The sequence below is a fragment of the Glycine soja genome, chromosome 2 (genome assembly GCF_004193775.1).
Source record: "Glycine soja cultivar W05 chromosome 2, ASM419377v2, whole genome shotgun sequence".
Classification (NCBI taxonomy): domain Eukaryota; kingdom Viridiplantae; phylum Streptophyta; class Magnoliopsida; order Fabales; family Fabaceae; genus Glycine; species Glycine soja.
The window spans coordinates 2,073,710-2,087,082 of record NC_041003.1 but is presented as its reverse complement, the minus strand read 5'-3'; the positions used below and the strand labels follow the sequence as shown (position 1 = coordinate 2,087,082).

General features: G+C 29.3%; 2 protein-coding genes and 1 pseudogene across 2 annotated transcripts; 1 reads left to right on the top strand and 2 right to left on the bottom strand.

The window, feature by feature from the left end:
• Window positions 1-253: 253 nt before the first annotated feature.
• LOC114372258 lies at window positions 254-855 on the bottom strand (annotated as a pseudogene).
• Window positions 856-1,843: 988 nt separating this feature from the next.
• Window positions 1,844-3,447, top strand: LOC114369409. Its single transcript, XM_028326642.1, has 4 exons — window positions 1,844-2,334; window positions 2,465-2,562; window positions 2,647-2,873; window positions 3,382-3,447. The coding sequence occupies exons 1-4, from the start codon at window positions 1,844-1,846 to the stop codon at window positions 3,445-3,447; spliced, it is 882 nt and encodes a 293-aa protein (XP_028182443.1).
• Window positions 3,448-5,601: 2,154 nt separating this feature from the next.
• Window positions 5,602-6,606, bottom strand: LOC114379312 (thioredoxin H2-like). The gene is made up of 3 exons (XM_028337955.1): window positions 6,404-6,606; window positions 6,169-6,291; window positions 5,602-6,004 (listed from the first exon to the last, which is right to left on the bottom strand). The coding sequence occupies exons 1-3, from the start codon at window positions 6,533-6,535 to the stop codon at window positions 5,873-5,875; spliced, it is 387 nt and encodes a 128-aa protein (XP_028193756.1). The 5' UTR covers window positions 6,536-6,606; the 3' UTR covers window positions 5,602-5,872.
• Window positions 6,607-13,373: the final 6,767 nt, after the last annotated feature.

The window sequence follows — 13,373 nt, the reverse complement described above, 5'->3', positions numbered from 1 at the left end:
GTGAGGACACCGACACTAACATGACTACAATTTTTTGGTGTTCATGCTAATTCATAGCAGATAACGACTTATTTATTGTATATGCAAGATAAACCAACAAATGAGGTATTTAACTTTATGATAGCTAAAACCAAAAAATAACACAGAAACTAATAATATATAGCTTAGTGTTGAAGATCTTGCATCCACATTACTAGTAATACGACAAAAAATAGAGTATATAAACGAAGAGTAACCTTAACAAATGTGCCACTGTGCCCGCTATCTGTCCAAATATGCACGTCCTGCTCCACGAGGCATCTTCTTGGAATATGAATCTTCAACATCCTTCAGCTGGTAATAGTGAGGGGCTATCTCCACCAACCACTCTGGATTTATCTCCGTCACCTGTCTCATATATTCCTTGGTTGTGAGTACTAGTTCATGGTACACAACCCATCTAGGAAGAACCTGCGCCAGTCCCGAACCAGGGTGTATGCGAACATTCTGTAAATGTTTAATAGTCTTATATAATCCAAACTTTTGCAGTCTCGCAGAGTGTGGGAAAAACCCAGATGTAATGGATTTCTTGATGGCATCTACATCACTAGAATTTGAAGTTAGTTCAATCTCAACCCTCTCTAAAAGACCTGCAAGTTGATCACGGATATCCCTAGTCTGTCTCATGCTCCTTACCTGTATCTAATTTTCATAACACCATTGCGTTGAATAATTGGTCTTCTTCCATGAATTGTAGACCCTTAGTAATGTAATATGGTCTCCAACATTTCCAGTGTGAAAATTCATCATTGCGTTGTCTGCGTATACCTGTTTATCCTTTGGACGGTAGAATATTGACTTCCCAACAGAAAGCATAGCAGCAATAGAGATAATATCATCCGAACACTTGTACTTTTCTGAGGCCACTGTCATTTTTGACCATGTAGGATATCAAGAGGGAACTCTGTCATCCGTCTACCAACCTTAGTTAACTCACCAAACTTATTCAATGAACTTAATGCATATAGAAGCTCATGAGCTTTCAATAAGGCTTCATCAGGTGGAGGATCCATAAAATCAAACTGCATTACATTGTCAATACCAAGACTTTTTAAAGTTAAACCCACATTTGCAAGGTTAGTCCGCTGTATTTCGGGTACAGTGTTATCACCCATTTCCTTGTGAAAAGTGTGTGCAGTATACAATTGAAAGAACTTACCAGGACCTGTTTTTCTTTCAACTTTGAAGGGTGAAAAGTTATGATCCGTTTAGTTCATGCACTGGTTTTATAATCTTAGCCTTTATTGGATGTAGTTTTCCACTCCTTTGGGTTTTACTGATTGGATTTTAGTATTGAATGCATTTTGTATTTTCAAGACATTAAATGCATTTATTTATTTTATTTGGTAGAGTATTTTCTTGAGAAATTTTGTATCTATTATTGTCGGAATTTCTTTCAATATCATATATGATGATATGCTCACTAACTAATTAAGTTAGTCTTTTTAAAATTTTAGTTATTTGTAATTTCTTTGATTGTTAATGTTTGCAATTAGACTTAAAGATGTCATCTACTGAATCTTCATCGTTAGAGGGAAAAATAATTTAGCTTGGGGACATTGTAAGAAAATTGATGAAGGTGCTACAAAAGTGACAACGATGTGTATTTATTGTGATAAACGAGTTAAGGGAGGTGGTATTAGTAGGTTTAAGGCTCACTTGGCTAGACAAAAAGGCCAAGTATAGGCTTGCATGAAGGTTTGTGTTGATGTCCAACATCAAACGAAGCAACTACTTGAACAATTTGAAAAAAAATACAAAAAGAAAAGTGTAGGAACAATCTAACGAAAGTAATACATTTGAAATGTATGAAGATCCTGTGAGAATAGTTGAGGAATTAAGAGGAATTCAAAAACCAATTTCTTCCAAGTCTCAAAAGGGGAAGAACACTCCTCATGTAGATGATCATTTCATGCCTAGAACAATTCCTGAAGCTCAACCTAACTTGAAGAGTGTCTTGCAAAATATGCAAATTGTAGAAAAGTGTGACAAAGCCATTGCAAAATGGATGATAGATGCTTTAGTGCCATTTAATGTAGTTAGCTCGGCATATTATCAACCTATGATTGATGCTATTAGTAGCATAAGTCTAGGGTATAAAGCTCCAAATTTTTATAGAATTTGTGATCCTTTGTTAAATATGTGGGTTGATGATGTGAGGAACCTTATTGAAAGTTACAAAGAAGTTTGGAAGGAAACTGGATGTACTCTGATGGCTAATGGGTGGACTGACCGCTCTAGGAGAACTCTCATTAATTTTCTTATTTATTGTCTTAAAGGGACTGTTTTCTTAAGGTTTGTGGATTCTTCATATGCTTCTAAAACTGCTTAAATGTTGTTTAAGCTTTTCAAGGAGATGATGTTATATGTTGGAGCATGTTCACATTGTGACTGATAATGCTGCAAATTATGTTGTTGTTGATAGGTTATTAGAAAAAGAGTTTCCTAAATTATATTTGTCTTCTTGTGCTGCTCACTGCATTAATTTGATGTTGCAAGACTTTGGGAAATTTGAGGAAGTATGTGAGATTGTTTTACATGCCTCAAAAATTACTAAGTACATATATAATCATTGTTATGCATTATTCTTGATGAGACACCATACAGGTGGAAGAGATATACTTCATCCAGCTCCAACTCAATTTGCAACTAATTTCATTGCCTTGCAAATCATATTGGCTCAAAAGAATGCATTGATGGCTATGGTGACATCTAAGGATTGGATAGGATCAACTTATGCCAAATACTCCAAGGCTAAAAAATTTGTGGAACAAATCTTGGACTCTGGTTTTTGGAAACAATGTGCTAATATTGTGAAGCTTACAAAATCATTGGTTCGTGTGTTACATATTGTTGATAGTATAGATAAACTTGTCATGGGTTTTCTTTACTAGGTTATCCATAAGGCCAGAGAGGAGATGGTTAGGAGGTTTCAAAGAAATAAGAGGAAAGTGAAGTCTTATTTGGAGGTCCTTGATAGGCGTTAGGATTCAGAGTTTCGCAAAGATCTACATGTAGCTGTTTATTGGTTAAATCCAGCTTGTAGATTCAATGCTGAAGAATTTGAGAAGCATAGGAACACACAATCTAGCATTTTGAACCTCATTGATAGGTATACACTTGGAGATCTTGAGTTGCAAGATAAATTAAATGAAGACATGAGGATATATAAAAATTTTGAAGGAGATTTTACAAGACGAGTTGCAATACGTGAACGGAACACAGTCATGCCAAGTAAATTTAGTGTTTGATACTCTTATAGCATTATTGATTTGTAATTTATTTTAGCAAGTCATAATATATTCATTATATTGATTTATTTCTTTATATGTTATATTCTAGATCAATGGTGGGATTGTTAAGGATGTAATGTTCCACAATTACAAAAATTGGTTATTCGTGTTTTAAGCCAAACTTGTAGTGCTTTGGATTGTGAAAGAAATTGGAGTGTAATTGAACACATCCATTAAAAAAAAAAGGAATAGGCTAGAGCATAAAAAACTTAATGACCTTGTTTATGTTCGATATAACTTGAGGATACAACAAAGGTATTATAATATTGATTATGCTTTGATTGTTTACTTATTTTGCTTTGATTTTTTTATTGTTGATATATGAGCATTTTGATCGATTTAGGAATCGACTAAGGCAGCAAAATTATGACCCAATAAATTTGGAAATCCTTGATGACCATTCTAATTGGATGTTGGAGGAGTCACCACTATTCTTAACTCATGAAGAGGTGGAAGCTTTACGTAATGATCTTGCAAACATGTTCATTCAATCAACTTTAGATGATATTGGTATGTTTCTTAATAACATTAGTATTTATTAGGTACCACTTATGTACTTATGGTAATTGTTAATTTGAATCTATAATGATGTTGTCATAGATGAATTAAATCTTGATGAAGATAGGATGATGATGTGCTACAATCACGAGACAACACCATGAAAGATGGTACTCCAAATGAAAGCAATATTGATGAAGAGTCTCATTCCTTTGATAGAGAAGAATTACCTAAAGTTGATCCAACATTGGCTCCTTGGATATAAATTATGGATGTTATCATATTTATGCTATTTGTGTTTTCATTTCAAAACTTATTCATGAACTTGTGTAATTGTATTATTGAATTATTATTTGTGGACTTGTGTTATCAACTTTGATACTTAATTGTTATTTTAAATTTTAAAGTATGGATGAATTTTTTTTAATCGAATAATATTATTTATGTACTTATATATAATAGATACATATATAATTTTGATTTTTTAAATATATATCGGATCAAATTGAACCAATTACTAATCTATCAGATGGACTACTAACCCAATAACCCATTACCTCGACCATATCAACGGCCGAATTGGGTTTCATAATATTAATTACAAATTTGTAAGACCATTCTTGTTCTGTAAAGAAGTTGCCGAGACACGCACACACAGCAAACCATTCTCACCAATTTTCTTGTTTTCTTATTCAAAGCGTGAAGGGAAAAAAATCACAAACTCTTGTTGGTGATTCAAAGCTTCTCTTTCTTTGCCTTGGTGCATCTTGAAGGAGCAAGCTTTTTTCTTCTCCTTTTCTTTCACTTGCTTTATGATCTTTAGGTAAAGGCAGAGGGGAGATTAACCTCTTTATTTTATTGAGAAAGAGTTTATGGGAGAAAATTGACCCCCAAATCTCTTTTTAGTTTAATTATTTTCTTACAATCTTTATTACTAACTATTTATATATGTGTGATTGATCATGTCTTATTATATTTTTTTTATTGCATTGATTACTTGCTGAATTATTAATTTATGGTTATTTGAGTTTGTTATTGTCCTATCCCATTAATGAGTGAATCATGATTTCCTAAAGATAAACAACTAAAATTTAGAGTTTTAGATACATTAATAAATAAATAAAATTGTTAGATTTTATAAAACCAAAAGGTCCCATATGATATGTTAGAAAAAGTACATGAATGTCGATAAAAAAAAAAAATCTATTATATAATTATCTCATTTAAAGTAAAATATTTCTCTTAAAATTTAATTTATATCTTATTCAGGTTGGCTTGGAGCTGTCACTAGGTGGACTAAAAGGAACCAGGTATAACCCACTTTTTCATCTCTATTAATATTGATTGAAATTTATTTTTAATGCTTGAGTGAAATTAAAAATAAACAAAGCTGAGAAGCATCCAAACAAAATCAAATGATGGTATATCTGGCAAACTTTTTCTTATAATAAATTAAAAATTATCACGCATCGTAAATTTGTGCTAAAACCTCTATCCATCGTTGGAAGAATCGCTTGTTTATGGTGCCAAAATGGAGAACGGTAGTTTTTATCAAATCACATTAAAATAATTTATTCCCGCGATATTTTTCTCTATTCAAATTCTTTATGTATTCTCTCTTCATTTATACATTCCTGGCCTCCTTATTGGTTAAAAATAATTCATACCAAATAATATTACTTAAGATTAAATTACGTCTCAAAAACTTCACTTAAGAGATTATCAATAACCAAAAAAGAAATGCTATCATATCATTCATTTAAACTATGTCAGACACAAATAATTTTGAAATTAACCAATTAATGCTCGTTTGGCATTAATGTCTCTTAAAAAGTAAGTTACAATTGGTTACACTCGTACATGCTTTAAACATCAACAATGTTTTTTTTTTTAGTTTCAAGTAAATTAGCTAAACACACATCATACCATTGATATAATGGGGTATGGCATGCAGGAGATGTTGAAGAATTTCTCCTTATTCCTCTTTCCTTTAGAGGTCTATAGGCATAGGCATGGCACATGAAAGCTCACACATGTACTACTCAGTTTAGATGCTTCTCTATAAGCTTTTGCAGCTCTTCCTTTTTTGCACCCACCACCTTATCAACAACTTTTCCTTTCTTTATCAATATGAATGTTGGCATTGCATGCACCTGGAATTCTTGAGAGACCCCCTGTTTACAATTAATTAAATATGAATGTTGAGATGATAATCGATTTTAAATATCTAAATGTGGATACAGCGCGCAAAATAATAGTAATACATGTTCAATGTATATAGTGTGTTGCTCTTAACATTAAGAGACATATGAGTGAAAGAAAAGAAAATGAGCAATACCATCAACTCATCCACATCAATTTTGATGAATTCCACGTTGGTGTACTTTGCAGCATACTCTTGGATAATTGGGTCCATGGATTTGCAAGGTCCACACCATGTAGCCGTGAAATCGATTACCATCTGTAGCAACAAAAAAAAAAAAGTAAAAAAATGTGGGACACAATATCATCATGAAAGCTAAAAAGTGAAAAATTAAAATGAAGGACTAACAATTGTAGCTGTATTAACATACCAACTTGTTAGTTTCTTTGGAAGCATCAAAATGAGTCTTCCATTTAGCAGTGGAATGGAAGGTGAGAATGTGGTCTGATGATGACTTTGATGATTTATGAGCATTCTCCATGTTGGATAAGTTGGCTCCCATCTTGCTCCTTTCTTTCGGTGACTGAGAAAACCACAATTTATTTGTATAACTCTCTACTTAGAAGAGGTTGGGCTTCTGGCTGATGAAAGCATTATGTAGGAAAGACTCATTTATAGGACAAGAAAAGTGCAAAGAAGTAATCACTTTTCAAGGGTATCGGATTCTTTGCTAACTGCCATGCTAGTAAGTACTCGAATGGACACTTACAGTTCACGAGTCGGGGGAAAAGAGCACATTTTTAATGTTTGGGCAATTTGCATTGTGAATCATGAATGCTACCAACATACTCCTTAAATATTTTGTTGGTAAAAAAAATGGCAAATGAAAATATAAAAAAAAAACATTAAGAATAGGATTTTAAAAGATTTATATTCTTTATAGAAAAAATCTTTGTGGTATTCAATTAGAATTTTTTAATGATATAAATAAGTATTGTGTTATTTAAATTAAGACTGATTTTTTAAGGATGAAAATAAAATCTGGTGATATTCAATTAAGATTTTTTGTAACTTATAAAAAGTCTTTTAGCATTTAAAAAGAGTAAAGTACCAAATTAGTCTCTCACTTTTGGAGGCGCTGTCAATTTAGTTCATTTAGTTCCTGAGATTTAAAAAATGTTAAAATGATCATCGACTTTACATTCCGTTTTTCATGTTAGTCTCTGTCGTTAGTAGTCTCTTAACACCGTTAGTAAATGTGTGATGTGGTACGTTAAGTGTCACCTGGACGCACACGTGAAACTTTCACATCAGTTTCTTATACTTGTCGCGTAAGGAGGGACTAAATTAACATTAAAGGAACTAAAATGACATAATTTAAGTGATCATCTATTTCCCCAAAATGTTAAAACCCTAACAACTACTTTAACATTCACGTTTTCATTCCATTTTTCCTCCTACTCATACTCTCATCCAATTTTTATTCTTCTCCTATTCATCTATATTCATCTTTGTAGTTCTTCTTTTATTATTTTGTGGTCTATCATGTCTGCTAATTCAAGCACAAGGGAGAATGCCATGTCAATCCGTTCATGAATGCAAGTAAGAATAACGCCTCAACAAATCAACTCATTCACCCTTAAAGCCCCTCTCATTCATTATTAGAATGCACGCATCTCAAGCAGAGAACACTTTCTTCTCTCAAAAGCTTCACATCTCACACTACACCACTACGCTATTCTCAATAACCTCTTAAACCAAAATCTCAAACCCTTCACTCTCAAAAACTACTCCAACGGTTTAAACGCAAATAACAATGCGTTTGAATGATATAGTGTCGGTTCAACTACGCTGGTTCAACACGAGAAGACCAAATGCAGTGAAAAACAAAACTCTTACTTCTACTGGAAAACACCGATTGCGTCAATCAACACTGGAGGATGACGATGATCGACGTGGAACACACAAAAACATTGATTGCGTCAATGAACAGTGAAAGGTGACGAAGAACGACAACCACCATCACTGGGAGAGCGATGATCGACGTGGACCTATCACAGGAATGTTATCCTTCAACCATAGGAGGGAGAAAATGGTGAGAGGGAATTCATCACGTTTTCAATTAGACTGAAAACTATTAGGGATCAATTTGATACTATATACAAAAATTGACTCTTCATTTTCCAATATAACATTTAAAATTATGTCACATTAGTCCCTATGACGTGTCATTGCTTATTTTCCAATTACGCTTGCCACGTGTGCGTCCAAGTGGCACTTAACGTGCCACATCACACATTTACTAACGGTGTTAGGAGACTACTAACAGCAGGGACTAACGTGACAAACGAAATGTAAAGTAAAAGATCATTTTGATATTTTTTAAATCTCAGGGACCAAATTGACTGCACCTCCAAAAGTGAGGGACTAATTTGGTACTTTACTCCATTTAAAAATATATAAATTTCGAATGATTGATTTTTAAGAATAATTTTGATGAATTTTATTAAACTTTTTAATATAAAATATCTATCAAACAATCTCACTCAAACTCTTGAAATTATGGTAGACTTTTTTCTTTCTTTTTATATTGGTTATCAGACTTTCTTTTTTATAATCATACATATTATCTTCTTTTTTTCATATTCTTAGATGTATATATGTTTCTCTTATTATTTTGAATTAAAAAAATGTCAAATATATTTCTCTCCTAAGCATTTTTTTCGTTTGTTTTCTAAATTAAATTAATATTTGTCTTATGTGTTAAAGTTAATCATATTTTTCTTATATTGACTATGTTCATTGTTTGTCCGACGCAATGTTTATGTGATTGTTATCTTTAATTTCGTCATCCACATAACTTAAGTAAGTCTCCTTTAAATTTTTCTCTCTCACCACTCCCTAATAGTATATACTTATTATTGCACCCTCATTTAAACATGTCATTGGGTTTATCATAAAATAATTACACTAATTAAGAAAAAATAAGAAAACCAATGTATACTTTTAAATCTAATATTCAAATTCAAAAGTGAAAATGAAAAAATATTATTACAAGATAAATTAGTAACAGGGGACATAAAGTTAGAATTGATTTAGTTATTAAAATATTAAAAAATTATATTGATTTTACTTTTTTTATCCAAACTTCATCATTTCTTATTATTTTTTCACTAATTCTTATAATTTTAAATTTATTTTTAAAAAAAATCATAAAATTCTTTCAAATCTTATAAATCTATAAAGTTCTCTTAAATCCTTTAAATTCTTATAATATAAACACATTAAAATTCAAACTAATATAAAAGTCTTGTAAAATAGTCTTTAAAATTCACAAGATTTTTTTATGCTAAAATAATCTTTAAAATCCTATTCCAATACACTTCCCAAATTACAAAAATGAAAAATGTATTTAAATCTTTTTTTAAAAATATTAATTGTTATTTTAATAGTTTCTTGTTATCAGAAAAAATCAAATCTGACATTTCCATCATTTTATTTTTTTTCTTAACTATCCAACCAATCTTATATATTTTTTATTAGAACAAATGACATAAAATTACTTATACAAGCAACCTTGTTTTATCATATTTATACCATAAATAACAGGCTTTTTAAACATGATAGAATCCACAAAATTAAATTAAACAGCAACTTTAACGAGTAAATTTTTATATAAAATACTTAAATTTATGTAAAATGGTAAGACGCACAAAATTAAAATAAACAATCAATTTAAACGACCATACATTTTAAATGTTAAAAAATTTAAGTAAAGCCTGAATTTTAAACAGCCATTTTAATTTGGCTCATTTATTCCATTTATGGTAAATTAGGCGGACTTTCAAGCACCAGAACAACAAAACTTGCTTTTAAAATGCATCTGGCATCAATCTCATTACTGAATATAATTGTTCTATTCCTCTTTTCCCCTGACGATACATTTAATTTACTTCCGGTAGTAAAGAAAAAAGTATTTTTGCTTAATACTTATATTTTAAAAAATATTTTTAATTTTAAACTATAATTTGAAAATATTTTAAAAAAATAAATTTATAATTTACTAACATTTTAAAAAAATAAGTAAATTTATATCAATATAAGTGCATATTAATATTATAGATACTAATATTTACTGAAACATATAAAGTTTTTTTTTTAAGGAAACTTAGTTATAAAACAATATTTTAGTATCTACATTCTACAAGATAAATAGTTATTTTTATATATTTAAAATTTATAAGTTTTGTGATTTTATTTTATGAATGATGGCATCATATTTTGTGATTTTATTTTATACACTAATATTTTAGGAATTATACAAATATAATTTTTATATATATTTATTCAATGATAATTCACCATGTATTATAAGTTTTCTGACTTTTCATATAATCATTTTTAATTAATTTAAATAATAATTTATGACTAAATAATAATATAAAATTATTTTATATTGTGAGTGGACAAGCATTCAACTCTTTCGTTCTTTATATATGTTATTTGAATCCCTAAAAAATACTACAAATAAGCTAATATAACTTTAAAATAACAATACAAAAATAGTGTGGTGAGTGCCATGATTCTCTCTTCATCTAAAATAGTCATGCCTTAGAGAGTCTCTTAACCAATGACCACAGTGATGGTTTCCTTATAGACACCAATAAGCCCTTTCTTTAAGGGTATATTTGGATTGAATTTTCGGTATAAGTTTTAAAAATATGTTTAAAAGTAAAATCAATTTATATTAGATTTAATTATTTCTTAAAAGTATGTTTGATGATAAAAGAAAATCTAAAAAATAAGTTTAAATAAACAAGACTTAAGAAATTTTTATAAATTTACGAGTTTAACGTGAATTTAAGTTTGTAAACCCAAATTCAAATATGAATTAATATTCGTAGAATCTTTTGGGATCGATCTTCAACCCATCCCTGAGGGTGGAGACTCAGCACGATCTAAAACTCAACATTGTATGCAACTATAAATCATATCAAATTATAAACATAATACTTTAATCCAACAAAAAAAGAAAAAGTAAGACGATGTAATCTGAACCGCAAATGACAGAACAAAATGGAAGCCCAAAAGACCATAAATTTATATATAAGAGGAAAAAGCTTCCAATAAGCCATTTTTCTGCACCACATAAATTGAAATGGCGAAGCTTTTGTCAGGTCAAACTCAATGTGCTGTTTCACTTATTAAATTGCGGCTAGCCATAAGGCATCTTCTTTATGACAACGGTCTAGGTTCATCGCAGAAGAGAAATTTGCAGAAAAAAGGGTGGCATGTAGAGACTAAAAAGAAATTAAAAAAAAGCTATGCCCTACGTACACACAGGCTCTATTTAGTAAATTCTAAACGGTTGGATTATAGAGAATAATTTTTTTTGAATATGCTTTCTTTTTTATCAAATTAGATATGTTTCATAGACTGATAGTGACTTATATCTTATTAGCCAACAACGTTTAATTTTTCTATTAGTTGATAAGGCATAAATGCTTTTTCCCTTTAAATTTGAGGCACTCTACCTAATTTAAAGTGATTATTTTCGTCTTTTATTTTAAAAACTATACACTTTTAGTCTTAAGATTATTTTTATGTGGTCATTTTAGTCCACCTAATAAAGATCAAAAAAGATAAAACAAAATAGAGCATTAAAAAATAGTGTAAAAGAATAAAAAAGTCTCGCTAGCATTTTTATAAAAAAAAATATTTTTAGATTTGAAATACCTAAAAGGATCTAAACACATTATTTTTAGATCTTGAACAAAAGTTTAAATCTTATTATTTTTATTTATTTAATGGGATTTCAAAAACTAAAAATTAAATATTTAAAAAGTTTAAAAATTTGATCAGTTAAACTTTTGTTTAAAATCTTTATGAAACAAAATTGAGAAACTTTGATTAGTTAAAATTTTGATCAAGGACTAAAAATCAAATTCAAAAGTTTTTAGGGATTAAAAAGTTGGCTAACCTTAATTTTAAACTAGCCGTCATTTGTAATTGCACCAAAAAAATTAAAATTATTATTTCTTGAGTATTTATTTTAACTCTATTAGAACACTCATGCATAAAAAGTAAAATAAATATTTATATTTTTTTTCTTCGTATTAATCATGTGAATGTGAAAATCACTCATATTATTATGATTATATGTTATAAAATTAGAGTTGTATCTTCAATGATTTCAATGATTATAAAGTTAGGTTAATTATTTTTTATTTCCCTCTTTTTTAAATGTTATAAAATTTTATATATTTCAATTTTTTAATCATAATTAACCACTCATAGAAAAGTTGATAATTAACATAGATTATAATGTTTTGCTTAAAATAAATTATAAACATAATAAAAAATTAATATGTTTTTCATATCTTAAAACTATATTTTTATAACTCTCTTGCATCACTAGTATTACTTGATTATGTTTTGTCAAGTTTGGCTTTGATACCTTTTGTAATATTGTTATTTTTCATTGTGTCCCCTCCTTTGCTGTTGAGTTCATGGAGGGTGTTAATCTAGTTTTTCTGGTTCTGGGGCTCGTTGGCCCGACCATTTAGAAAGAAAAAAAATTGTAAACTTAAGAATTAAGTTTTTTAGTGCTTATTTTTTTCATTATCAAACTTCATTTTTGAAACATTATTCATACAAAAATATTATACGTACTAATTAAAAAAATTAAATATAAGTTAAAGAAGTACATTTATACTTCACTTTTTAATGTAAAATGATCAATTTAAATTGTTACGTTATAAAAAATATTTTATTTAAGAAAAAAAAATTAAAGAATAGTAACACACTTGTCCCCAATTTCACAGCAAACAATTGAATTAATTACGTACATTATAAGTAAAAGTCTAATTATCGACGGATCAAGAATATGTAGTTAAACATTAATCACCGTACAGGCGGATATTTATCAACAGAGGAAAACTTTAAATTTTCCGACGGATATTACTGATAGATTTTTGGTCGATAATAAATTTCGTCAGTAACATATAAAGTCGGTAACATAAAAAAGAGATAAAATCACATTTGGTGATGTGATGCCAACAAATAAAAAAAGCCAATGAAATTCTGAAATGCCCAAATATATTTGCATTCTTAAGGTTGTTTAATACAATTTTATATATATATATATATATATATATTAAAAAATTATTATTCTTATTATTGACTAAAAAGGTTTATAAAATATATTTAAAAATGGAAAAGTTTAAATCTTTATATAGAGAGAGATTCAGATAAATTGATAATTATATGTAATAATCTATTTTTTAATTTCTAAGTTGTATTTAGGAAAGTATATAATATTTGGATTTGACTTGGAGTTTATATACTCTAATATCTAATACGCTGCATCTTTTGTAGGGGTGGACATTGGACGGATTCGG

Excerpts from the sequence above, each read along its gene's own strand:
- LOC114369409 (XM_028326642.1), top strand. The coding sequence starts at position 1,844 with ATGTATGAAGATCCTGTGAGAATAGTTGAGGAATTAAGAGGAATTCAA. Across the intron at positions 2,563-2,646 it reads TGGGAAATTTGAGGAAGTAT|GTGGAAGAGATATACTTCAT; the intron begins GTGAGATTGTTT and ends GACACCATACAG. Across the intron at positions 2,874-3,381 it reads TGAAGCTTACAAAATCATTG|ATCAATGGTGGGATTGTTAA; the intron begins GTTCGTGTGTTA and ends GTTATATTCTAG.
- LOC114379312 (XM_028337955.1), bottom strand. The coding sequence starts at position 6,535 with ATGGGAGCCAACTTATCCAACATGGAGAATGCTCATAAATCATCAAAG. Across the intron at positions 6,292-6,403 it reads CCAAAGAAACTAACAAGTTG|ATGGTAATCGATTTCACGGC; the intron begins GTATGTTAATAC and ends TTGTTGCTACAG. Across the intron at positions 6,005-6,168 it reads TTGATGTGGATGAGTTGATG|GGGGTCTCTCAAGAATTCCA; the intron begins GTATTGCTCATT and ends AATTGTAAACAG.